The sequence below is a fragment of the Helianthus annuus genome, chromosome 6 (genome assembly GCF_002127325.2).
Source record: "Helianthus annuus cultivar XRQ/B chromosome 6, HanXRQr2.0-SUNRISE, whole genome shotgun sequence".
NCBI classification, from domain to species: domain Eukaryota; kingdom Viridiplantae; phylum Streptophyta; class Magnoliopsida; order Asterales; family Asteraceae; genus Helianthus; species Helianthus annuus.
The window spans coordinates 532,573-558,278 of record NC_035438.2 but is presented as its reverse complement, the minus strand read 5'-3'; the positions used below and the strand labels follow the sequence as shown (position 1 = coordinate 558,278).

Sequence of the window (25,706 nt, the reverse complement as noted above, 5' to 3'; positions counted from 1 at the left end):
TTGCTTGCGGGGTGGCTGATGAGGGAGGGCAACTGAATAATGAAAACACATGAATAATGAATACACCATAATAACATTGCCAAACCATAGAATTCCCCAAAAAGTTCATCCAATTGAATAATGAAAACACATGTGTAGATAGATATATATACCTATTGAATTATGAAAAACAAAGCTGGGTTGGTTGCTGTCTATCATCATGCTTAAAACTTAAAAGTCATGAAATAGCATAATGGCATCATCAAGAATCATAAAAGAAGCTTCCAGAACCTTCCATTTGTCGTGCGCTTTTTTGCGCATGTTTGCCGCTTCATCTCCTTCCTTTAAGCTTTTTCCCTTAAGCAACTGCAAACACATTTTAAACAAAACATAGCTTATTATCAATACCACCAGCACCACCATTGTTATTTTTACAAATCAACAAAAACAAAGGGGAAAATACATACATCTTGTGCATGATCAAGCTCATGTACAAGGCGAAGTTTTAAGTTGAGGGCAGCATGATACATATCATCTAAAACTTGTTCCCAAACGGAACGTTTATTCAATTCCCACAACATAATCTCCATTTTCTGAGCTTCGTTTCCAACTCTCTGAAACAAATCAACAAAAGATGTTGACGGCAGCATCATACTTTAGTGTTTTTTTCTATATTTATATACTTAATAAGATTATACAAACAATATTCTTATATATTAATATAAATTAATAATAATAATATTGTTGTTGTTGTTGTTGAGGGCAGCATCATACTTTAGTGTTTTTTCTGTATAAGGGGTTTTAAGCGTCTGAAAACACTTTGGGTGACATTCAACCGGACTAATTTAGGCCAAGTTTCAAAATTTTACGAATAGATAAAATACAACCCGAAATGACAAAGCTTTAAGACGGTACCTCAAGATTCAAATAATCATCTTTCCATAGCTGAAAAAGAATCTTCAGTGCATCTTTCTTTTCAACAAATGTAGTGCTGGATATCTTTCAAAAGGTATAACAACAAACATAAGATTATTTACGAACGAAAAAGAAACATCATTAACAAAAGATTCGACTACCTTATCTGTCTCAATACGCCGTTCACGTTCAGATAGCAACCTGAATATCCTGTAAGCCTCCCTTCCATATTTTTTCAGCACAATGGATTCAACCTGCAAAACAAGAAACGCGTAGGAGATTAAAAAGTATATTTTCTTCCATTATAATATAATATTATAAGAGAGAGCAAACCTCCTGGGCTTGAGCCTGAAAAATGATTTTCTTCAAGTCTGTGTAAATAACAATACAGTCAAATCCAAATATATTAAAATAGTTCTTTTTTAAATAACAGGTGGCATTTTCAACCGATTTACTTAAAATGAGTCAAAAGTTACTGGGTCAAACTGAAAGTCAACTAAAAGGGGAACGGGTCAAACAAATGTAAAATGGGTCAAACTGTACCTATGCTATATGTTTCATCAATCCCGATTGTTGGAAGTTCGCAGCCCAATTGGACAAGGGCGGCCCGAACACGCTCTAAAGTCAAACTTCGACCTTCTTCAGTCTTCATTGCTTCCTCATAGATGGTTTCCAAGAGAAGCGGAACTGTACATCACAGAAATATATTACAACCACAACCGTACCCGTCAAAAAACGTAAAAGGTAACCAACCTGTTTTTTCTGTTTTCACACTAGTTTCCTCTTTTCTACTTGCCTCAAATATTGCACTTAGGACGATGCCAGCTACACTATCCACACGTTCCGTCACACGGGAAACACATGACTGTAGTAGACCACATATAATAAAAGAGTTAAAGACAATATATTATTGGAATTTATGAAGACAGGGATTTCACGTGGGCAACATGGGAGTGCATCTTAGAATATTCTATTATTCTAAGGTTTTATTATTTCTGCATTTTGTTTCTGGGTCAAATAAACCGGGTCTTTAGGACTCTTTTGTTTACGTTAGTGGGTAGGCTAGGTCTTGTTTTCTGTTGAGTCTTCCTAGTTTTTCGGTTAAGTAGTTTATGAACGTTGTAATGGTTTGGCTATTTAAGCCTTGGTTTCGTAGTTAATGAAGTATCCATTCAGGAATATTGTGTTTTGTATGCACTTGACACTTCAAGTGGTATCAGAGCACAATTGTGAGATCCATTAGAGAGTGAGTGTGATCAGTTGTTCGAGAAAAAAGGAAGTGTTGCTGCACAAGAACGATGACAGAAGAGAGTCATTTCCAGGCAACCCATGTACCGAAGTTTGACGGAGATTATGACCACTGGAGTATGGTCATGAAGAATCTCATCCAATCAAAGGAATGTTGGAGTGTAGTAGAAGATGGGTATGCAGAGATTAAGGCCGGGGAACAAGCAACACCCACCCAGAGGAAGAACTATGAAGGTGGAACAAGAAACATCTTATGGCAGAGGAAGAGGTAGAGGAAGATCTTCATATGGTAGAGGAAGAGGCAGAGGACGAGGGAGGAGTTCATTTGACAAAAGTACAGTTGAATGTTACAAATGTCACAAGATGGGCCACTTCCAGTATGAATGTCCCGCTGATGAGAAAACACTAAACTATGCTGAATATGATGAGAGTGAAGAGCTGCTGCTGATGGCTACAGTTGATGTTGAGAAATATGAACAAGAAGAGAAGGTGATAAAAGCAACTCATGAATCGGTAAAGGATGGAAAGGAAAAGGTATGGTTTATGGACTCTGCATGTTCCAATCATATGACAGGAGATAAATCTTGGTTCACTAAACTTGACATGAGTTTCAATCACTCAGTCAAGTTAGGGAATGACAAAAGGTTAGAAGTAAAAGGAATTGGTGATGTGAAATTGAGAGTTAATGGAATAACTCAGATCATAACTCAAGTGTATTTTGCCCCTGAGTTAACCTCTAACCTAATTAGTGTGGGACAGCTTCAAGATAAGGGAATAACATTTGTCTTCAAAGAAGGTTATGGCAGAGCTTATCATCCAGTGAAGGGATTGATCATAACTTCTAAGATGACAAGAAATCGAATGTTTCCTGTCCTGGTTACTAGAGAAGAATCAAGCAGCTGCATGCTAATCACCGCAGGAGATGATTTATGGCATAGGAGGTTTGGTCATGCAAATCACAAAGCCCTCAGAATTATGCAATTCAATAACCTGGTTGATGGTTTACCCAAGGTGGCTCAAAAGACCAAAGTGTGTGAAGTTTGTGCCATTGGCAAGCAGAATCGGGTAGAAATTCCAAAGCAAAGTACATGGCGTGCATCAGAGAGGCTGCAACTCGTGCATACAGACATTTGTGGGCCTATAAAACCAATATCTCAAGGCAACAAGAGGTATGTACTTGTTTTTATTGATGATTATTCAAGGAAGACGTGGGTTTATGTATTGGGCACAAAAGGGGAGGCATTTGAACACTTTAAAAGTTTCAAAACGTTAGTTGAAAATGAAACTAATAATAAACTCAAATGCCTAAGAAGTGATAGAGGGGGAGAGTTCACTTCTCAAGAGTTCAAAGAATTCTGTGAAAAGGAAGGAATAAAAAGGCAGCTTACAGCTGCCTACACACCCCAGCAAAATGGGGTGGCAGAGAGAAGAAACAGAACTCTTATGAACATGGTAAGGTGCATGCTTAATGAGAAGAAAATGCCCAAGTTTTTCTGGGCTGAGGCTGTGATGTGGGCTTGTCATATCCTTAACAGAACAGTTACTCGGGCCTTGGATAAAAAGGTCCCTGAAGAACTGTGGTCAGGTGTCAAGCCTAGTGTGAGGCACTTCCGAGTATTTGGAAGCATCGGGTATGCTCATATTCCAACCCAGTTGAGAACAAAGTTGGATGACAAGAGTCACAAGTGTATCTTCCTTGGTGTGAGCATAGAGTCAAAAGCGTACAGACTTTATGACCCATCAAGCAAGAAACTTGTGATAAGTAGGGATGTTACGTTTGATGAAGAAAAGAGTTGGGATTGGTTGTCTAGAAAGGAAATAGAAGAAGAGTTGATTAGTGAAGAAGAAGCTGTGATAGCCGGCATGAGTGAACCTGATAACAATGCAACGCAACCAGGAGAGACACAAGCAGAAGAAGCAAGTGAAAATAATGAAGAAATTCACTCACAAACTGATGAAGATGAAGGCAGCGATCATGAAATTCCCGAAAATGATATTCATGCCCCTGAACAATCTAATACAGCTGCAACCAGCAGAGTTAAAAAAACACCAGCTTGGATGAAAGATTATTATGTCAGTTATGCTGAGGAAGATATGATGGCCTTATACAGTTCAATAGAAGATCCTACAAGCTATGAAGAAGCTGCTCGTGATAAGAAATGGATAGTAGCAATGAAAGCAGAAATTGATGCAATTGAAAGTAATCAGACGTGGGAGTTGGTTAGAGCAGCTCCAGGGATAAAACCAATAGGGGTGAAATGGCTGTACAAAACAAAGTTAAATGAAAAGGGTGAGGTGGAAAAGTACAAGGCCAGGTTGGTGGTTAAAGGCTATGCTCAAAAACAAGGTATAGATTATAATGAAGTCTTTGCTCCTGTTGCTAGATGGGACACAATAAGAGCATTTCTAGCAGTCGCAGCAAGAAAGGAATGGCTGGTGTACCAACTAGATGTAAAGAGTGCGTTCTTAAATGGTGAGTTGAATGAAACGGTCTATGTCGAGCAGCCAGAAGGCTTTGTGAAGAAGGGAGAGGAAGAAAAGGTATACAAACTTAAGAGAGCATTGTATGGGTTAAAGCAGGCCCCAAGAGCCTGGTATCACAGAATTGAATCATATTTCAAGAAGGAAGGATTTAAAAGGAGTGATCATGATCACACATTATTCATTAAAAGGTCTGAAGCAAAGGTTTTGATGGTGAGCTTGTATGTAGATGATCTAATTTATGCAGGAAGTGACAAGAGAATCTGTGAAGAGTTTAAAAGATCCATGATGAAGGAGTTTGCAATGACTGACTTGGGTCTCATGAGGTTTTTCTTAGGAGTTGAAGTGAAGCAAACTAAGGATGCTATAGAGATTAATCAGAACCAGTATGCTAAAGAAATAATGCGGAGATTTGGCATGGAAGAAGCTAACTCGGTGTATATTCCTATGGTTCCTGGAACAATATTGACCAAGCTTGGATCAGGGGAGGATGTGGATGGAAAAATGTACAAAAGTTTGGTTGGAAGCCTCATGTATTTGACAGTTACAAGACCAGACATTATGTATGTTGTAAGCCTCATTTCCAGGTTCATGTCAAAGCCGAGGGAGGATCACTATCTAGCTGCAAAAAGAATTCTGAGGTATGTGAAAGGTACGTTGAACTATGGGTTAAAGTATGACAAAAGGAAGAAAGAAGGGTTAATGGTGTTTGCAGACAGCAATTATGCTAGAGATAATGAGGATAGAAGAAGCACTTCAGGTTATGTGTGTCTATTGAGTAGTGCAGCTATATGTTGGTGTTCAAGGAAGCAAGAGATAGTCACTTTGTCCTCAACTGAGGCGGAATATGTAGCAGCTGGGATATGTGCATGTCATTGTGTCTGGTTGAAGGGCCTCCTTGAAGAAATGGATGGAAAAGTGGGTACAGTCAAGATCAATTGTGACAATACGTCTACAATAAAGATGTCCAAAAATCCAGTTATGCATAGAAGAACCAAGCATATAGATATTCGCTATCATTATTTAAGGGAACTGGTTGAGAAACAAGTGATTAAGCTGGAATTTTGTGGAACAAAGCAGCAGTTAGCTGATGGGATGACCAAGCCAGTCAAGCAAGAAACGTTCAATGAGATAAGAGAGGCCTTGGGAGTATGTGAAGTTAAACAGGATGCTTAATAGAGTTCCTGTTTAAGGGGAGGATATTGGAATTTATGAAGACAGGGATTTCACGTGGGCAACATGGGAGTGCATCTTAGAATATTCTATTATTCTAAGGTTTTATTATTTCTGCATTTTGTTTCTGGGTCAAATAAACCGGGTCTTTAGGACTCTTTTGTTTACGTTAGTGGGTAGGCTAGGTCTTGTTTTCTGTTGAGTCTTCCTAGTTTTTCGGTTAAGTAGTTTATGAACGTTGTAATGGTTTGGCTATTTAAGCCTTGGTTTCGTAGTTAATGAAGTATCCATTCAGGAATATTGTGTTTTGTATGCACTTGACACTTCATATATATATATATATACACACATACATACAAAATTTACGAAAATATGTGAGAGGAGAAAAAACCTTATGGCGTAGACGCCGTACAAGTTCCTCAAAATTGACACGCCAAAGTATTTCTTTATGATCATTTGTTGCCCAACTCTCTGTTTCAGGTTCGAGCTTGCGCTGTAAAACACCGCATGTATCAGGTGTTGATCAACTTAAAAAGATAACAATACACGTTTTTTTAAATAGATATGATGACCGACCTTTTCACCAACAATGTCTGTAATGGAAGATTTTTTGTTATCTTCAAGGGCCCCACCGATCAATGTATCTTCCTCAACTAAAAATCTCTGTGATTCCATGGGAGTTGCGGCAGCTAATGATCGCGCCTCTAAGGTTTGTGTAGCATCAGCTATCTGAAAGAAGCAAATTCACAAGTATGGACGAAAGTCGCAAAAATGGCCAAACCTAAGGGACAAATATGGCATTAAAAAATACCTTTTAATATGGCTAATAATTGATAGTGAACCAGTTGTTACCTTAGACTTAGCTCGTTTCTTTGCACCTTCCTCTAGTGGTTCAAGAAACGGTTCATGCGCAGGGCACCTTTCAATATAACGGGCCTGAGCAAGTTTACCGAAGTTTTCACGTACCACATTCGTAGCACTGCTATTTTCTACACGGTAATGAAAAGTTTTAGCACGCGTGTTAAAACTTAAACAACCTCTATTGAAAAAAAGATTACAACGGGACTAACCTCCGCTTGCCTTATGTTTATCCTTATACCTATCCATATTTTGATTCAACGATAACCTACCGTGTTGAAGCAACCCTTCGAAAATCTCCGCACACTGTCGGAAAATAAGTGAGGATGTAAAGCACGCGGTGCTACGTAAAGGACGAAAAGAAGGAAGCCTGACTGACTACTTACGTCTTGACCGAATTCATCTGAGACGATGGATAAGAACTTGGGGAACCTCATGTGGTGGATGATATTGTTGGGCAATGCCATATACTTAGTCATAATCTTTGGTGGTTCCCCGAATCCACCTGTACAGACATAACTATCATTCATTCATTCATTTTACTAAATGATTTAAAAAGAAAAAAAAAAGAGTACCTGGTTGTTGAACAGTGAAGGCTTGAAGACAATTATGATGAATTAAGACAAGTAAAGCGTTGGTAACCTTCTGTTTAGTGAGTTCCGTGAAGCGTATGACTTCAATTTGCGATAATGGTCCTTTACGTAGAAGACATTCGCACACTTTCTGTGATTATATCTTTATTTGTTGGAAAAATGTAATGAAAAGTTGAAGTTAATAGGTTTAATATGAACTTACACAGACGATATCACCGAAATTAGTGGAGATTATATGCGCCGCAAGTTTGATCCCATGTGGTGACGACATGTCCGACAATACTGTATATGAAATACAACACAGAAATTTGGTCTAGAGATTAGGGTTTCAAAAAACTAGTAACAAAAAAAAGAAAGAAAGCTAACCTGGTGGGTGGTGGTGGTGGTGGTGGTGGTGCAGCGGACAGCCGGGAGATGGTGAGTTGGCGTCAACACCGTCGATGAGATTACCAGGCAGGCATTGGACAAGCAGATCTTATTTGGGCTGTCCTTTTAATTCATTGGTGGACTTTATTTGGGCCGGACTCAACCCACTCCATTCTTTCCTTTCTAAAATTAGAGGTGCCCAAACCAGTTATACCAGTTAATTAATTTCACTTTTTGACTTTAACTTTTTTTTTTTGAACGCGCTTTTTGACTTTAACTAGCTAATGCTTTAACCAGTTATTATTTTAATCGGTTACTTTTTTTAACTAATTCTGTTAATTACTTTAATCGGTTCGATTAATTAATCGGTTATTTTCGGTTAATAACTGTTTTTTTTGCCTTTTTTTTCGATTAACTGGTCTACCAGTTAATAACCGGTTCCTATACTAAGTATTTATAACCGGTGGTTAAAATTAACCACTAACCGGTTAATTTTATACTGATTATTACTCAGTTTCCGTTTCGATTAATAACCGGTTTCCGTTAATTTTTTTTGAACGGCTAAACTTTTACCAAATTACATATCCTAAGAATTGAACCTTGTTCTCCCCGCAAGAGGTAATTCATCTTGACCACTAGGCCAAAGCCTAAGTGGGCGCTTCCGGTTAATTGGTTGTTGTGGATTTGGATGAACCATAAATCCTTTGATTGAATTTGTTTGAACAGGACACTGTATTTGATTCAGTATCTCTTACTTGTGGGCATATCTTCTGCTACATTTATTTGATTCACATTAGGCGCCAAAAGGAGCTTAACAAGAATCTTGATAGTGGTTTTTGCATGTCTGGTGATGGGACAAAGAGGCTTCGAACACATGTTTGGCATGCAAAACGGTTTACAATGATTAAGCGTTGGGGGTTCCACCTTCCTCTTGGTTTGCATGGCAGGTAATCACTAATTTAAATGGCTAAATTTATACACATGATACAAATTTAGTTATATCAATTGTTATGTAAAGAAGGGTATTAACAACTTACGGTTTGTTTAATGCAGTGGCAAAGGCTCAAGAGCACTCTTTAAATGGTTACACAATGGAACCACCGTTGTTCATGATGCAAGCTATTTTAGTGCTGTTCAACTGCAGGGGTCACAGGTCATGTTTTTTCCTTATTTATCTTTCTTGAGTGTGAAGCTGCATATGAATATATGTATATTTGATTATGCTCCATATCAGTAGCTTTGACGTTTGTTTTGTCTTCCTGCAGGATTCCATATTGTCGATTTTAAGCACCGTAATGTCACCTTTTCTTTCATCAGAAGCTGAAAATGTACTTTGCTGGTGGTAATTATGCTTTCTTCAATGGTAGGTGGTTGTTGTATACACGTATATTCCTACAAGGTTAATCTGTTTGTTGACTGTTTTCCAGCTGCATCATGCTGGAGCAATCATTACACGCGCAATTGCACCTGTTATTTATATGTTGAGACCTATTCGGCAGTCAACCAATGCTGAGTCAGAATGTGATCGGACCAATGAGTTAAGGCAGCTATGGATATGGATACAATTTGGAAGTGATGGGGTCAAAAGCATCTCAGCTTCTTCAAAAGATATTACATCCAGTTAGCAGGTGAGTCATCCTCTATTACAATGAGTTGATGCAGTTTATTTGTTTTTTTTTAGTATTTAATTGTGATAGTTTCTTAATGGTGTTGATGATCATCTCATGCAGCATGTCTGAGAAATCTTCTTTTTTGAAAAAGTGTTCACTAACAGGAGCTGTTGAAGAGCACACCCCTTGCTCTGAAATAATTCCTCTTATAGTTGATGATCCTCGTGCTTTGACTAATGAAAAAACGGAGTTTGACTCGAGTTATAGCGATTTGTGGGATGCTGAAATAGGGTTGTACAATCCAGTAGAAGAAAGTGTTCTTTGTATGGAAAAACACCATCAACGTCTTCTGTCTTACTCACAAAAATTCGGCTGACATTAGTGCTTCAACCAGGATACATTCCTCAAGAATTTGCCCCGTTATTCTTTTAAGAAGGAATAACCTAATGGATTCAGTTACAAGGTTTATGAATTTAACAGAATATTCACAAGGCTACTATATTGATGCATGGCGTCTTAAAAATAGAGGTGGCTAAATGGACGGGGCGGGTGGGTTGGTTAACAGTCGAGTGTCTTTTTGACATGCATGGTTAAAAAAAGGTATTAATGTGAAAGGGTTGAAATGGATATTTTTTAGATCGAGTTAGACTGACCTGATGAATTATCAAATTTTAGATATAGTTTATCGAACTATATAGTTAGCATCCCCAAAATGATCTACGAGGTTTTATGCATTTTGAATACGATTTGGGTGATTCTACTTATTTGACTTGGTTGACCCATTTTCTCTTTAAACAATTTTTGTTTACCCATTTGATATACTAAAGGAAAATTACACCCGGAATGATGTTGTTAACGACTTAACGGATATATGTATCATCATCATCTTCACTGAATTGCACCTAATTAAATATGCTATGCAAGATCCAAAATTCTGACTGCTTCATTGTTTGATAATATTTCAGGTGGACTATTGTACTTCCTTTGAGCTGGGTCAAAGCATTTTGGGTTCCTCTTGTTTCTCTTGGTGCTAGAGCTATCGGCTTGAGAGAGCGGTCTTGGGTTGCTTGTGAAGTAAGTTACAAGTTAAAATTGTCACTGCTAGCTCTAGTTAGTACCTTTAATTTTTTTTTTTAAAAAACGTGCACTTTTTAAAACTTCTACATTTGCAGGCTGGGATACCAAATTTTCCCTCAGACTTTCCTGAATACTCTTCCTTAATGGAAGCTGAAGCGGCTGCCATGGATAAAGAAGCAGCTCTCCATCCTGCTTCTGTAAAAACGTCTAGCATTCCCGTTCCACCCCCATGGAACTGTGTTCGTCTTGCTTTTTAAACAAATCCCACTGAACCGAAAACCACTCAAATCTGTGATTCTGTTCAAGAGGACTACAAAGATGAGAGACTGTTCTTGTACAGTGAATCCATGGGTGGTGCAGTTTCCCTTGTTATACATGGAAAGGACCCAACTTTCCAGCACGGCGCCATTCTAGCCGCATACATGTATTACTACAAAAGTAAGGTATTATAGGAGTCGAATCAAGTTGAGCTCAAGCTTGGCCTTTTTAATTCAACACTGCAATTTTTAGTGCTACACGGAGAGGCAAATACAATGATAGACCCAGAAGCGAACCGGGCTTTATACAAACAGGCCAGCAACAAAGATCAGACCATAAAGCTATACCCAGGAATGAGGCATAGATTAACCATGGGCGAGCAGAGCTGGATCACATCGATATCATCTTTGCTGACATCATCCCATGTAGTATAAAAGATCAGATGCAAGCCACAACAGGGTTGGAATCATGGGAGCTAGCTTTGTGGGTGGAGGCTTACGGTGGATGCACCAACATCCCGCCATGTAGTCACCGCCCTTTTAACTTATTATGTTATTCAGTTTTAAGAGGAATTATATGTAACAGAACGTAATGGGACACATTTTGTGACCTTAATGTTTAAATTGCAGAACTTCATTAGCCTACCAAAACTGATCTTAGTTGAGCTTCACCTGGATGATATTTTTAAGACCCGGCTCATCATTATAAGTACGTAATAATCGAATATGCATTTAAAAAGGCAAAATCTGGTATAAGATAAGTCATTGGTAACTTTTTCTTACTTAAATCCATGATCAACCGCACGGAAGCTAGGAGTCTTGTCATATAACAAAAATCATACAAACCAAAAGATAAGTCAAACAGCCACCTGCTGCATCTTTCTTCACACCCAAGTCCAAATGAACTAGAAATTTAGAACTCCTAATCGACAAAATCCTTTAGAACTCCTAATCGACAAAATCCTGCATATCTGAAATGAAAAATATGTGATTAGTTCAGCAAATGCATATAACAAGTAGAGACCATTACAAAGATGTGAAATGAGTATGAAGCATTGTGATTATAATATTCAATAAAACTCCATGTGTCCATTAAAACCGAAAGATAATTAAACAAACTGTCAACTTGTTCAAAAAATATCCTTGGTCTGATATACTCCCAAATGCCCTAACCTTGGTTTAAAAAAGCGGGAAGCGCACAAAAGCGATGAGGCCTAAAACCGATTTTTAAAAAGCAAAGCGCAAAAGCGGTGAGCTTTTCGTACGCGAAGCGCAAAGTGATTATATAATTTATTTTATATATCCCATAAGTGTTTAGCATCCAATACCTATGATTTAGCTATAATTAAGCTTTATATATGTTTTAAAATGAAAAAAACATAAATGTACAGCATAAAAAGCCTGGTGTACAACACTCAAAAGCATAGAAACAACCCATGTACAAAAAGCGCGCGCCTCAGCTGCGTTTTATGTCGACTTTCCCCCTAAAAAGCGCGCCTCAGCTGCGCTTCTTGTACACCCTGCGCCTTATGTCACACAAGGCGATCTACTTTGCGCCTAGGTGCGCTTCGCGCTTAAGGCGTGCTTTTTTAAACCAAGGTCCTAACAATCTGCAAATAACATACCAGATGACGGTTCTATACATCATCTTATCTGCTGATTGTGTTTTTTGGAAGTACATAATCATTGTTGGTGTGTGTATGAAAAAAGCGCTTACAACTTGCCTTGCTTATCTAAGGGTGAAATAGGTTGTTTCCGATAGACAGTTTAAGATAGCTTATAGAATTAAAACTACTAGTTACCCTCATAGTCACAGAATTCGCCCTAGAAGCCACGAATTTCGTATTGGTACGTTTCGTACCATACGGAATTCGCATGAGTATTGTACGGTTCGAATTCGCGAATTGCATACATCAATTCAGCGTATTGAATACATGAATTCATCGACTTTCATACATCAATTCAGCGTATTGCAATACTGAATTCAGTGAATTCCGTTTTCCAAAGTGGCGAATTTGTAGGTAGAATACGTATTAGGGTTCAGAAACTGCGCGTATGAAAATACGTAGATTTGGCGGGATTATAAAAACAGCGGGAAACACAGAGAATACGTATGGTACGTTTCCATAATTCACCCCCAGTTACCAAATCCCAGAAATCCATAATCATGTTTATATATACGCTGATTTGTTACTCAATTTCACACAATCACACCTTCAATTTCACTGCATTCATCCTCAATTCACACCTTCACAATCAAATGGCTTTTGGGAAAAAAAGTAATTACAGTGATGATCAAGAGACACATGTTAGCGAGACACAAGATTTCATTAACCTTGATGATGAGGTTCAGGAAACATCCGCAGCAGGTGGAAGTCAATCGAAAAAACAAACTGAAGAAACGTCTTATGATCCAACAAAGCCGCTCCTTAGTGAAGTAACCTACACGGGTGTCGGTACGTTTCTGCAGTAAACTTTCAATTTTCAAAAGTCTTATTTTGTATTAAATAATAGTCAAAAGTCTGTTGTTGTTGATTAAATTATTTTATAGTTTTTGTTGCTTGAAACCATTAGTTTATAGTTTCAAAAGTCTTATGTTGTATTAAATAATAGTCAAAAGTCTATTGCTGTTGATTGATTAAATTAGTTTATAGTTTCTGTTGCTGTTAATTAAATTAAATAATATGTCAAAACTCAAAAGTCTTCTGTTGTATTAAATTATAGTATGCTGTTGTTGACTCAAAAGTGATGTTGTTGTATTATGTGGTATTAATTCAATATAATTTACTTGCTACAGGGAAGAGCAAGAATCCTGGCGGTAGTAAAACATGGGTTTGCAATCACTGTAAGTGCACGTTTACGAGCACTTACACAAGAATTCATTACCACTTTTTTGGGGCTGATGGAAAAAAAGCCGACATTAAAAGATGTTCGGTCCTACTTAGAGACCAGGAGAAGTTAAAAAGGCTTTTGAACAAGGTAAAAGAAGCAGAATCTGGTGGAGTTTCAAAGTAGTTAAAAAATTCGGTTCTATCGAAAAACTCATCCTCGAAGAAACGGCTTGAAGAATCGTTTGCCATGTTAGAGAGAAACGAGGTAGATTTGAAGATTATTCGTGGTTTGTGTGCTAATGGGATCCCATTCAATGTATTACGCAACCCGCAGTTTCTTGAGATGGTGAGTGCAATCAAGAAGGCACCAGATGGATACAAACCCCCGTCTAGTGAAAAAGCGAGAACCACATTACTTGACGCGTGTGTACGGGATGTTGAGAAGGAGCTAGCACCGGTCAAAGACACTTGGTACACACAGGGAGTGTCGATCGTCTCGGACGGGTGGACGAATGTCAAACATAACCCATTGATTAATGTTCTCGCGGTAAATTCTCGTGGTGCCATGTTTATGCACGCGGGAGACTTCTTAGGGATAGAGAAAAAGGCTGGGGTGATTGCGAAGTATCTTATTGACGCGATCGAGACCGTTGGATCAAGCAACGTGTTGCAAGTCGTAACAGACAATGCGGCTAATTGCAAAAAGGCCGGGGAAGAGATCGAGAAGGTATATAAGCATATTTTTTGGTCGCCTTGTTGTGTGCATACTTTAAATCTTATTTTTAAAGACTTGGGGAACGAGTTTTATTGGCAAAACGACACATATAAGAAAGGTAAGGCTATTGTTAAGTATTTTCTTAACCATACACATGCCTTATCAATATTTAGAGAAAATTCAAGGTTGGAATTGTTGAAGGTTGCAAAAACAAGATTTGCGTCACATTATATACTTTTGCGAAGGTTATTGGATTGTAGGGAGGCACTAGCCACTACTATCGTCCTCAATTCTTGGCGGGATTGGATGAAAAGTGGGGATGAAATGGCTAGAACAGAGGGGGCAAACATCACCGAAACGATTAAAGATGAAGAGTTTTGGGAATCCGTGGAGAATATTTTAGCCATTACAAAACCTATTTTTTTGCTAATCAAGTTTTGTGATGGTGAAGGTCTTAAAATGGGTGAAATCTACGAAAAGATGGACAACATGGTTGGAGAAATCAAAGATGTCATGAAGGATAACAAATATGCAGGTTATTTTGAGGAAATTAATCAGATTGTTTTGGCTAGATGGGATAAAATGTCAATCCCACTTCATTGTTTGGCGCATGCTCTGAATCCAAGGTTTTATGATAAACATTATCTACAAAAGTTGGCACCCTGTGACGTTAAAAGAAAAGCTCCGAACCTAGATGTGGAAGTTTCAGATGGTGTTATAGAAGCGTTTAAAAAAATCGGGGAAGACGAAGAGGAACGAAGTATGTTGCGGGCACAATTTGCAACATTTCATATGAAAAAAGGTATTTTTTCGAGGAGTGCGGCACAAGCTGATGCCGTGACAATGGATGCAGTTGATTGGTGGGGTACATATGGGTCGGAGACACCCGAATTGGCAGAGGTGGCAAAAAAAGTGCTCTCTCAACCGATTAGTAGTTCTTCGGCGGAGAGAAACTGGAGTACATACTCCTACATCCATAATGTCAAGAGAAATCGTTTAAATTGCAATAGAGCGGATAAACTAGTTTTTATTCACTCTAACATTAGGCTTCAGAGTCGTTTTCTAGAATCGTATAAATCTGGACCCCACAAAAAGTGGGATATGAACCCGGAAAGCACGTATATTGAAGGTTCAAGTGCTCAGTTGGAAGAAATGGTTTGGGAAGATCTTGTTGAAGAAGACGTTGATAACGGGAAAGGAAAAAGGGCACGTCTAGATTAGGATTTTAAAACTTTATGTTTATGTTTTCTTTTTGCTAATATGAATAATATGTTTTGATCATTTGGATTTATGAAATTAGTAATTTTTGCTTTAATTTGTGTATACCGAACCGGACGTAATACTACACCGAACCGAATCGTACCGGATCGTACCGAAATGAACCTACCCCCCTCCGAACCGAATTCGCACCCACTAGCGAATTGCGAACCCGAACCGCGTACCCGAACCGGAGCGAACCGCGAATTAGGTGACTATGGTTACCCTCATGGTAAAATAAGTCGTTTCCAATAAGCAAATTAACTGCTTCTACTTATAAGCATAATTTGATGAGCCACATTTTTAATTTTCGGGTCCACTCAGTAAGGTGCTTAACGTATGGGATTTTAGTCACTCATGCTTATCTTTTGGAGTGCCCTTTGGCATTTGTAGTGTGTTCTCATCTCAGCACCAGCTGCACCACATTAGTCGAGCGTTGGGGCCCCTCCCCTAATGAGTCAAAGACATGACAACCAATGAACCTTGATCATACATGGGACAGAAGATTGGTTCTTATATAAAAAGGAGTTGCCCAGAGCTCAACAAAACGGGTCTGACTATAAGCTGTTTATAAATGAGTAAATGACAACCCCAGACATCCTCTTATAATGCTCATTTGGGTTTTAGAGGGTTTGTAAAAAATCTATTATGTGTTGGTTGATACCTTGATAACTATTTCCCATGTTCATATTATTATTTCTAGGACTTCTAGCATTTCCTGGTTTGGTTTTTAAATTTGGTGGTTGAATATAATAGGCTTTTAGAATTCACTAAGTGGGAATTATCACCAGACAATCATTCTATCTTTTCTCAATACTTAAGTCTTTCGCACCTTGAATCCTATCCACTCACAAAGCTACTCTATCTTTACTTTATATACCATCCATTGTAAGTAGGGAACAACTTCAAATTTGCTCCTACTTTTAATAATTAAGCAGTAGCTTTTACTAAATTGTTTGTACAAAACAAGCATAAAAAGTGAAATAGGTACATTTACCAAATTGACAGGACAGATAAGTTAGGTAATGGGTCAAAACGGTCCGGTTCAAAGTGCTTACTATTGGGTACTGATAGGGTTTGTGAAATTAGGGCAATACAATCACGAAAGTAGAATAGTTTATTGAATGGTTTAACGGATGATTACAAGCTGATGATATACGAAAAGAGTAAAGAAGAACAGAAACAGAGATAATCCAGGGCTACGCCCTCTCTCCACGCACAAATGCAGGAGCCCTAACGAACTAACAGACTCAATCCTCTCCCTAACATGCCTTATTTCTCTATTACTTATACTACCCTCCATATTACACTTTAGCCCCTTAGGAATACCTATGTATCACTTTCACCTTATAGCTCATTCCCATCATTACACCCCCCTTCAAAACAGTCTTGTCCTCAAGACTGGAATCGGCTACGTCGTCTGGTGGCCGACCTTGCCCATGCACCACCCACAAATGATATAATCCAACAATTAACTCAATGACAGAACTTGCCGTCTTGTACCACCCATGAATATCCGGTAGTTTTGCAAGAAAGAAAGTGCCAACAAGAGCAAACGTGCCAAAAGACAGAACCCGGTCAACATGAGTGGACACAAACTGAGAAGTCCACTGGATGATGAACTCAACGGAATAGCTATCGAAATCACCTCCTCCTTTCCAACCCAGGCGTCTATCACCAATTTTGAACGTAGACACCACTGTGACCAACGGAAATTGTTGTTGAAGCATGATGAACGTGTGAAGCTGCTGAGACACAAACGCAGGCCCGAGGAATTCCGCAAAATTGCGATGGTGACCAGCTATTTTGGTGAGATTAACCGGAACGGACTTGAAATCCGCTCGTAGAATCAAAGCAAAAGTTTGAAACTCAGTCAGAGAGGCTGGATCCTGAGTGACAACCGGGCGTTCAATAGTGGAAACAAGATCCCACCCCTTCAATGCGGTAGGCCAGAACTTATGTATCTGGTGCACTGGCTGGGATTGAATCGAAGAAGTAGCCGCGAATTCCAACGACAATCGTAATGGAAAGTGATGAACCACGCCATTCACAACCGCATAGAATCGGTGGCGAGTCCTAGATAATGAAATTGAAGACGGAGGAGCAGAAGTATTGTTGGCAATCGCGTCGTGGTTGGAGATAACAAACTCCGATGACAAAGGTGAAGATGGAAACTGAACGACATGTTGAACGTCCCCACAGAAAGGGCCCAGATCCGGAGGGTATTGGCCCATAACAAATTGCTGCTCCACATCGTGGCCCACCCGTGAACCAGAGCGCAACACGCACCGAAGGTCATTAGAGAAGGCCCAATTAGCACCTATTAGCCCCACTTTGGTCTGGTCGGTTGAGTGGTTGTCAGATCTGGGTAGGGCGGCCGCTACCTGAGCCACAGGAGACGAAAAACCAGAATGAACAACATCGCCAAATGAACTGAATTCAGATCGGGAAGCTGTATGACTAGTCGACATTAAATGTTCAGAGCAACGCAAGCGTTCTTCAGATCTGGAAATTATTGCCGCCAGTTGATCGAGGACAGATGGAGAAGAAGGAAGAGGATCAGAGTGACAATCCACCACACAGTCAAGTTGCAGATCTGAAGGCGGATCTGGAAGAAACGAAGGAGATCTAGATCCTGACGAACTATCATCAGACATCAGCTCCTGATGTTGAATCCAAGCGAGAAACACCTTTCTAAACTCACGGGATTCAGCGTGATGCTCTTCTAATGCCTTCAAAGTGGTTTTGATTTCAGCAACATCACCTTGAAGTTGTTTAATCCGTTGTTCCTGAGCATCTAATCGAAAATTATGAACTAGGGTTTCCATGATAGACAGAAGAAAGCGGCAGGTCACAGGCAGGTCGGACCAATGATAGGGTTTGTGAAATTAGGGCAATACAATCACGAAAGTAGAATAGTTTATTGAATGGTTTAACGGATGATTACAAGCTGATGATATACGAAAAGAGTAAAGAAGAACAGAAACAGAGATAATCCAGGGCTACGCCCTCTCTCCACGCACAAATGCAGGAGCCCTAACGAACTAACAGACTCAATCCTCTCCCTAACATGCCTTATTTCTCTATTACTTATACTACCCTCCATATTACACTTTAGCCCCTTAGGAATACCTATGTATCACTTTCACCTTATAGCTCATTCCCATCAGGTACATGTTGAAACAGGCAGAGCCAGATCACATTGAGGTGGTGACCCTAAACAAATTTTGTCCAAAGTTTAACATGCTTTGAAATTAATAAGTGTGTCAAAAATGATGCCACAAACTATATTACTGTACTAATAATTTAACCACTTTCGAAGTTTTATATAATATAAATATTATATACACTTTGACCCATCACCTATTTAGCTATTTTATTTTTACCAACTTGAAGTAACAAGAAAACATACCTCTCACTTGGGGTTTCTAAGCACAATGATAACTGAGTCACCTCGAAGAAACATTTTGCTAATAAATCTGTCTTTGTTAACAGGAAGAGCTTTCTTCTTGCCCTTTCCTGTCTTGGGCACCTGATGACATACAAAACTTTGTCTTAAATTAAGAAAATGGAAGTAAAAAAAAGTGCTAGATAAGTTATTTCGAGAGAAGAAGCAACCTCAGTCCACATCTCCCTAACGTTTTCCAGCACCATGTTGCAGTGTCGATCGAAGGCCCTAACACGTCCTAGTAGCTTTTTATTGTTCCTGCAGTTAATAAGAACCTGGATTGGCAACACAATAACAGAAAAAACGTTATCTACAATCAAAAGGATAAAGTCAACAGCCGCAGGCTATTCAAACCAATACAAAGTACTAATAATGACAATGCCCAATAAACATCAATGAATGCCAAAATATATTTACAAACTGATTACAGTTTCAGTTGATTTGGTGTGCAAATATCTCGTGTATTATAAAAAACAAATGTTACCTGAGTATTGTTTTTGACACTCATCATTAAGACAGAGAGAGGCCCCGTGTTGAACTCCTCTTCCTCATTCTTCGTCTGCAACAAAGTTTGACATTATAATTGTCAAAAAATAGTGAACCATTGGGATGAGATGCAGAATTGTAAGTAGAATCATATTATCAGTACAAAGAAAAAGAAAAGGTACACTTACTGGTGCATCTTCCTCCATTGGTCGACTGCAAAAACAAGAATACAAATAGAAAACGATTAGTAATTTAGTAGCATCATTCAGTAAGATTTGAAATAGCTGCATATATTATTTAGTGATATCTTAAAGGCAAGTATAACTAATAATATGTTATGTAATGGAATGGAATCACCTCACCTCATGATGGATGTAAACTAAAAGAGACAGTTGGCAACAAAAGGATCTGAAAACAAACAGGATGAAAGTTAGGGTTTAGGGTTATGGATTACAAAACCCTAAATGTGCAAGCTTGCAACAAGCATCGGAACGGAGATGAACTCCGGTGAAATTAAAGGAAAAAGGAGGAAGAGATACCTGTTCGTTCGTTCGTTCAGACGCGGGAAAGATAGATGGTGCAGCAGCAGCAGCAGCAGAGGATCTGTCGAATAGTAGACAGGCCAACCAAATTGAATCCCCAAGGTCCAAACCATATTTTTACATATCATATAATAATAATTTTGTTATTGTTTTTAGTTTGGAACGAAAATTAATAAGAGTAACATATTTTTATTTCTTTTGGTGATCACATTTATTTTATTAAAATTCTAGCAAGAAGCAAGAAACTAGAATAAGGATACTAGAAAACTATGCATGGTTATGAGCTTGCAACCCAACGAGCTGGTGCTACGGGTTAAGGGGGTATATTGCCCATACTACTGTCGGTTCTAAAATTGGGTTGGTATACTTATCGTGGGTGGGTTGGGAAGGAATGAGCCAAAAGAAAAGGGGGGCATAAGGTGGTTTTGTTGACTTTTGTGTGTGGGTTCAAGGGGTTTATCACCTCAACCGATATTGGGTTCTTCCATCTAAGTATCTTACACACCAAGACCAAATGTGAGCCCATTAGTTTAGTGTAACTATGTACAAAGTATTTTCCACACCTTTCTTTCTTTCTTCCTAGAGCCTAGACTTCTTCTTCCATCTATTTTTTTTCTCTTGTTTTTCTTTTCTCGTGTCAATTCTTTCATCCCAGTAACTTAGACTTATTCAAATATGAACATGAAGATTTATAACTTTTGAGAAAAAGCTCTAAGATTTTAGAAGGGAAAATATAGTTATCCAACGTGTTCAAATGTGATTTTTCGGATTGAAAAAAAAAAACTGATTCTTTTAGAAAGTAGTCACAGGTGAGCATTCATAATTGGGTAAAATAACCAAGTTTTGAGGTGTTCACATGTGAAAAATGGACTAAACCTTTTAAAGATATTCAGATACCCTCTCAACATACTTCTCTATCTAATGGTTGAATCTCGGATGCTGAGATAACCCGAATCTTTTAATTTGTAAGGAGCTCAGGTCGTTTACTTCCAAAACAGTATTATGACTCAACCCAACTCACTTGTACTTAAAAAAATCATTTATTACGAGTATATCCATTGGCTCTTCTACTCAGTGACTTGTATGTTGTTGTAACCCAAAAAAGCTCTATAATAACTTGATTTGTAACTTCATTTGCTAATAGGTATCTTTTCAACATACTTTTCTACCTAAAGGTTTAATCTAGGATCCTTAGATAACCCGAATCTTTTATTTTGTGAGCTCGGCTCATTTACAAACTATTTGAACTATGAGTGTTCTAAGGTCCAGAAATCAACTCAGACATATTGTTATACGATATTTTTGCACCTATGATATTGGTGCTGTTATAGTCTGTTTCATTTGAAAAGGAAAACTGGGGTACAGTTACAACACATCTCCGTACAAGTCCAACCCCTTCTCTCTATCCAAAAATATTAATAAATCAACCGTAAATATAAGAAATTCATAACTAAACAATGACTCAAAACACAACTGCTTTAGTGTTGTATACAAACTGACACCTATGCCGTGGTAGTGGACGTGGTGGTGGTGGTGGCTGGGTTCTTTTGGTCACCAAAAATGCGCTGCCTGAAGTCGGAAACCATCATAGGGAGACCTTTGCGAAGAGGGACCTTGGGCTTCCAACCTAGAAGTTCTTTAGCCTTGGTGATGTCCGGCTTCCTTTTGTGTGGGTCATCTTCAGTGTTTGGCTTGAATTCTATTTTCGCATTTGGGTCTATTGTTTCCTGGACCACCTGTTCACACAATCACCAGTTTTAAACCAGACTCAAATTGTGGGGCCAATGGAGTTTAAATAAAAGGATACCTGAGCGAGTTCAAGCATGGTGAATTCACCAGGGTTTCCAAGATTGAAAGGTCCCACGTGTTCTCCTTCCATCAATCGCATTAGACCTTCCACCTGTTCGATTCAAACACAGTGAAAATAAGAGAATATTATGTACAGAACTGCGAGAACAACATAATGCACGTGTACGTGGTATGGAAGATAATCAGAAGTAGTTGGAGATAGAAATAGCTACAGACGTATTATTAGGTGTTCTACTTACTTAGAATTGGTTCTACATTAAACAGGCCTCATTAAAAAGTTTTAAACTCATTTGTTGAATTTTGTGAATAATATGCCAAGAAAAAGATTAACTTTTTGAAGAAATTAATGAAAACTGTATGTTGAAAGAAATTAGATAATCAGGGAAAATGAAAACAATGACTAAGAATTGAATTGTAGTGGAATACTAACCAAGTCAGAAACGTATTGGAAACTTCTTGTTTGCTTGCCGTCGCCGTAAACAGTTAGCGGCTCTTTCCTAAGCGCCTGCAGACATCATTTATATATCAAAACCATAAGATAAACGTTATGAGTGAGTGATTAACTAAACCGAGAGCTGAGAGCTTACCTGAGCAACAAAGTTACTGACAACGCGACCATCGTCAATGCACATCCTAGGACCATATGTATTGAATATCCTCGCAATCCTCACCTGCATTGCAGTTTTTTAATATTTAAACATACCCACAACCAAATCCTATTTTGTTTCCAAACATTTCTCATTTCTTGCCTAATTCAAAGGTTATTATACTACTAAAACATATATGGTTCTTCCTGAAGACCTTGCTGCAGATAACCATTCCTGCAGTCTGCTGCAGAGATTAGTTTCGCCCAAGTCCCCACTCCACCCAAAATTCTTTACATATCACGTGGCATTAGATTTGTTATACTGTTTATTACTTGATAAAGAAAACATTTAGTAAAGTTTTGTAAAACTAAATTTGGATATCAAAAAAGGAATGTATCATCTAACAGTGTGTAACCAAGTTTCTTCAATTTCACTCAAAAACTTTTTGCTAACTACAAAAACCATTAAAGTTTTACTTTAGTATTGTTCCATTTGTCGTAAATGTTCAAAAACTAAGTGACCTAAATGGAACAAATATGAAACTTGGTTACTATTTAAAGATTATTCCTATCAATTGATCATTAAGTTTTACATTAATTAAAAGAATACTGAAACTTACTGGTTTTTGTCATAGCAAAATATTTAAAGATTGATTGGTTTGCATTTAAAAACAAGTACAATCAATTATGACAGAGAGAACAAAATATAAACTCAACCGCCATGAACATTCATGTTTCAATGAGTCAGACCTTTATTTATTTTCTTTTTCCTCTCTTTCGGGCCCATACTAACAATTTTATAAAACAGGAATCAACTTTTTATTCCACTTTCATATAAAACAAATACTGTTTGCAGGAAACGACAAACACAATAGTTAGGCATAATGATACAAAGGGTGGAAACATGGATATATAATAACTACTATTGTCCATAAACATTTAAGTCTTGAAAAGTGTTACCTCTTTTATGTACCTTCACAAAAAGATTTATGTTCGGTATAAATCATACTAGATGTGGTAAATAAGCAAAGCAAAGCAAACGAGTTGGTGAGAACCAAAAAGAGCCAAGTTGGATCAAGTTTTGTCGATTTTTTTTTTTTTTTGTGCTTTTAAATAGAAAATTTATAAGTAATAAACAAATTATATATCATTCCAAAAACCATACTATCCGGCCGGTAAACGGCTACATAACCAGTTTGCTTGAGTCCTTTTAAACCAGTTGAACCGGTGTACCTAACGAATCTTTAGACCTAATTTCAATTTTTTTAGGCTTGTTTATCTTAAATCCCATTAACTAATTAATTTATAGTTCTACCCGACCTGTTCAAAAATCGATCCGTTTATGAAAGCATTGATTTTACGTATTAAAATGTAATTTGTATGGTTTAAGCACATTCAAACTATTTTGGTCTAAAAAAAATATCCTCTTTATAGTTAGATTTTTTATGACAAAAGAAATGTGACAGGTAAGAGGGTGGGGTCACACAATATGAAAAGTAAAACAGACCTCTACACCGGCACCTCTATGATAGTCCATGGTCAACGTTTCTGCAGTACGTTTTCCTTCATCGTAGCAGCTTCTGACACCTGTCAAGTAAGAATACCTCAGATCTTCTTTCTTTAATATTACACATTCCCCCCTCAGATCTCCCCAAACCCAATCAGGACCCGCAAAAGGTGGTACAAAGGTTGACCATTCAGATCTACCGGAATAAAGTCACCGGAATCAAAATAAAACAACTCACCGATTGGATTCACGTTGCCCCAGTAGGTTTCCACCTGAGGGTGCTGCAGAGGATCTCCGTACACCTCGCTGGTGCTCGTTAGCAAGAACCGCGCACCTACCCTCTTCGCTAACCCTAGCATGTTCAATGTCCCCACTACATTCGTCTTGTAAGAATCAATTAAGGATCCCAAAATTAAAAACTTATACTAATAACAATAACTATCATCATCATAACAATAATAATAATAATAAAAATGAGGAGGGCAATGAAGAAGGATATGATTGTTTTGACTGGATTATATTTGTAATGAACAGGGGAAGCAGGGCAAGCAAGGTGATAGATCTGATCGACTTCAAGCAACAACGGCTCAACGACGTCGTGTCGAATAAGTTCAAATCTAGGGTTTCCAAAGTGATGCATGACGTTATCCTTATTACCGGTGAAGAAATTATCAACAACAATCACACTATCTCCTCTCGCAATCAACCGATCAACCAGATGACTTCCCACGAAACCTGCACCGCCGGTCACCACTATCCTTAACCCCTTCCGTTTCAACCCTAACGGAATCTTCCCGCCCATATTAAACGACTCGAATCCAGTAGGATTGTAAACGGATCGCCTCGGGTTCATCAGTTGGACCGATTCAGAGACCGAATAGGCATCAATTGGACCGGTGGTGATGGTGGAGGAGGGGAGGAGGGTGACGGCGGTGGTGGCGATGGCAATGCCGATGAGTAGAAATACGAGACGCTGTTCACGGAGCATGTAATGAACAAGGCGATTGACGGTGGTCCATGACGGTTTGTTTGGCTTCGGAGAGTAAGATTCCGACGTCGGTTGGGACTCCGGGCGCCGGTAAGTCAACTCAGATTGCATATTGTTACTGTGTGTGGGATTGAGATTGAGATTCTCTCTCTATATGTAAATGTAGAGAGAGAGGGGGGGAGAAAGTGGTGGTGGTGGAGAAGAAGTGGAGGGGAGTATGTATATAGGGAGGGTGGTTTAAAATCTCCGGTAGGTGACTCAAGACTTGTTGGGCTAATAAAATAAAAAATGGACCGGCTTGGCTTGGCTCGGCTGGCTGATGAATTTACGGAAAAGGGCCTGTTGTTTGTTTCAAAAGTAAACGTTAGGTGTTAAGTAGGAAAGAGTTGCCGAAAGTTTCTGTGTTCATGTATGGTTTTTGAAATTACGAAAGACACCCTACTACGCTATCATATGTTTATAGATGTTGGATAAACAGCTAAACTCCGGCTGTAATGTTTAAATAACTATGGTTTAAGGTTTTATCAAGCTATATAATTAGTTGTTAAACTGGCTGGTCATTGTCAAAAAGAGGTTTGGTCATTGGTGATGGGTTAGTTGTAAAAGTAAGGTTGAATAAAAACCATTTTCATATACATCATGCTCTTTTATTCATCAATTTCTGTATATTTATACAGATTGACTACAAAAGATTTATTAAGTGTTGAGCATCACATAGAGCTAAAGCTAAAAGCAAATTAGAGATACGTTATTAGTGAAAATAAACTTATTTTGTGTACCAAGGATTAATTAGCATTCATTGGAACCGCTACAGTACTATGTTTTCATGTCTTAGATAAATTCTTCTACGTCTTCATTGTTAGGTTATGGAATCGTTGTGTGTCACCTACCCTGAGGTGTTCTCCACAGTGCATCACTCATGTGGTGCATCTATAAACCAAGGCATGTGCATCTAAAAATTGCATAATAGTTAATTTGTT

The 25,706-nt window shown here is 38.4% G+C and overlaps 5 protein-coding genes across 9 annotated transcripts; 2 read left to right on the top strand and 3 right to left on the bottom strand.

Moving 5' to 3' along the window:
• Positions 1 to 54: 54 nt before the first annotated feature.
• On the bottom strand, positions 55 to 7,711 carry LOC110864229 (DNA-directed RNA polymerase III subunit rpc3). Of its 2 annotated transcripts, XM_022113252.2 has the most exons (15): positions 7,614 to 7,711; positions 7,450 to 7,529; positions 7,230 to 7,377; positions 7,041 to 7,159; positions 6,867 to 6,960; positions 6,649 to 6,785; positions 6,373 to 6,525; positions 6,188 to 6,289; positions 1,648 to 1,759; positions 1,438 to 1,581; positions 1,228 to 1,265; positions 1,056 to 1,148; positions 895 to 978; positions 447 to 593; positions 55 to 345 (listed from the first exon to the last, which is right to left on the bottom strand). In XM_022113252.2, exons 2-15 carry the CDS (start codon positions 7,516 to 7,518, stop codon positions 211 to 213), a joined length of 1,575 nt encoding a protein of 524 aa, XP_021968944.1. In that variant the 5' UTR covers positions 7,519 to 7,529; positions 7,614 to 7,711; the 3' UTR covers positions 55 to 210. The 2 variants fall into 2 exon arrangements, with proteins under 2 accessions (XP_021968944.1, XP_035830182.1); XM_035974289.1 differs by lacking the exon at positions 7,614 to 7,711 and having other exon boundaries at positions 7,230 to 7,349.
• LOC110866021 lies at positions 7,517 to 11,116 on the top strand. The gene is made up of 9 exons (XM_035974715.1): positions 7,517 to 7,531; positions 8,340 to 8,560; positions 8,667 to 8,766; positions 8,879 to 8,941; positions 9,041 to 9,111; positions 9,161 to 9,241; positions 9,344 to 9,574; positions 10,189 to 10,297; positions 10,396 to 11,116. The coding sequence occupies exons 1-9, from the start codon at positions 7,517 to 7,519 to the stop codon at positions 10,555 to 10,557; spliced, it is 1,053 nt and encodes a 350-aa protein (XP_035830608.1). The 3' UTR covers positions 10,558 to 11,116.
• A 172-nt stretch (positions 11,117 to 11,288) lies between these two features.
• Positions 11,289 to 19,993, bottom strand: LOC110864234 (small nuclear ribonucleoprotein Sm D2). 4 transcript variants are annotated; one of them, XR_002549742.2, is made up of 8 exons: positions 19,834 to 19,993; positions 19,652 to 19,702; positions 19,483 to 19,507; positions 19,293 to 19,367; positions 18,979 to 19,083; positions 18,773 to 18,892; positions 12,893 to 13,021; positions 11,295 to 11,528 (listed from the first exon to the last, which is right to left on the bottom strand). XR_002549742.2 is itself a non-coding variant. In XM_022113259.2 (7 exons), the coding sequence occupies exons 1-6, from the start codon at positions 19,962 to 19,964 to the stop codon at positions 18,776 to 18,778; spliced, it is 504 nt and encodes a 167-aa protein (XP_021968951.1). In that variant the 5' UTR covers positions 19,965 to 19,992; the 3' UTR covers positions 11,289 to 11,528; positions 18,773 to 18,775. The 4 variants fall into 4 exon arrangements, 2 of the variants coding, with proteins under 2 accessions (XP_021968951.1, XP_021968952.1); XR_004859816.1 differs by having other exon boundaries at positions 19,657 to 19,702; positions 19,834 to 19,992; XM_022113259.2 differs by lacking the exon at positions 12,893 to 13,021 and having other exon boundaries at positions 11,289 to 11,528; positions 19,834 to 19,992.
• On the top strand, positions 13,636 to 15,324 carry LOC110864233. Its single transcript, XM_022113258.2, has one exon. It carries the CDS (start codon positions 13,636 to 13,638, stop codon positions 15,322 to 15,324), a length of 1,689 nt encoding a protein of 562 aa, XP_021968950.1.
• A 1,127-nt stretch (positions 19,994 to 21,120) lies between the features above and the next one.
• Positions 21,121 to 25,010, bottom strand: LOC110864235 (UDP-glucuronic acid decarboxylase 2). Its single transcript, XM_022113261.2, has 7 exons — positions 24,238 to 25,010; positions 23,977 to 24,124; positions 23,739 to 23,818; positions 22,233 to 22,316; positions 22,076 to 22,150; positions 21,644 to 21,736; positions 21,121 to 21,572 (listed from the first exon to the last, which is right to left on the bottom strand). Exons 1-7 carry the CDS (start codon positions 24,835 to 24,837, stop codon positions 21,339 to 21,341), a joined length of 1,314 nt encoding a protein of 437 aa, XP_021968953.1. The 5' UTR covers positions 24,838 to 25,010; the 3' UTR covers positions 21,121 to 21,338.
• Positions 25,011 to 25,706: the final 696 nt, after the last annotated feature.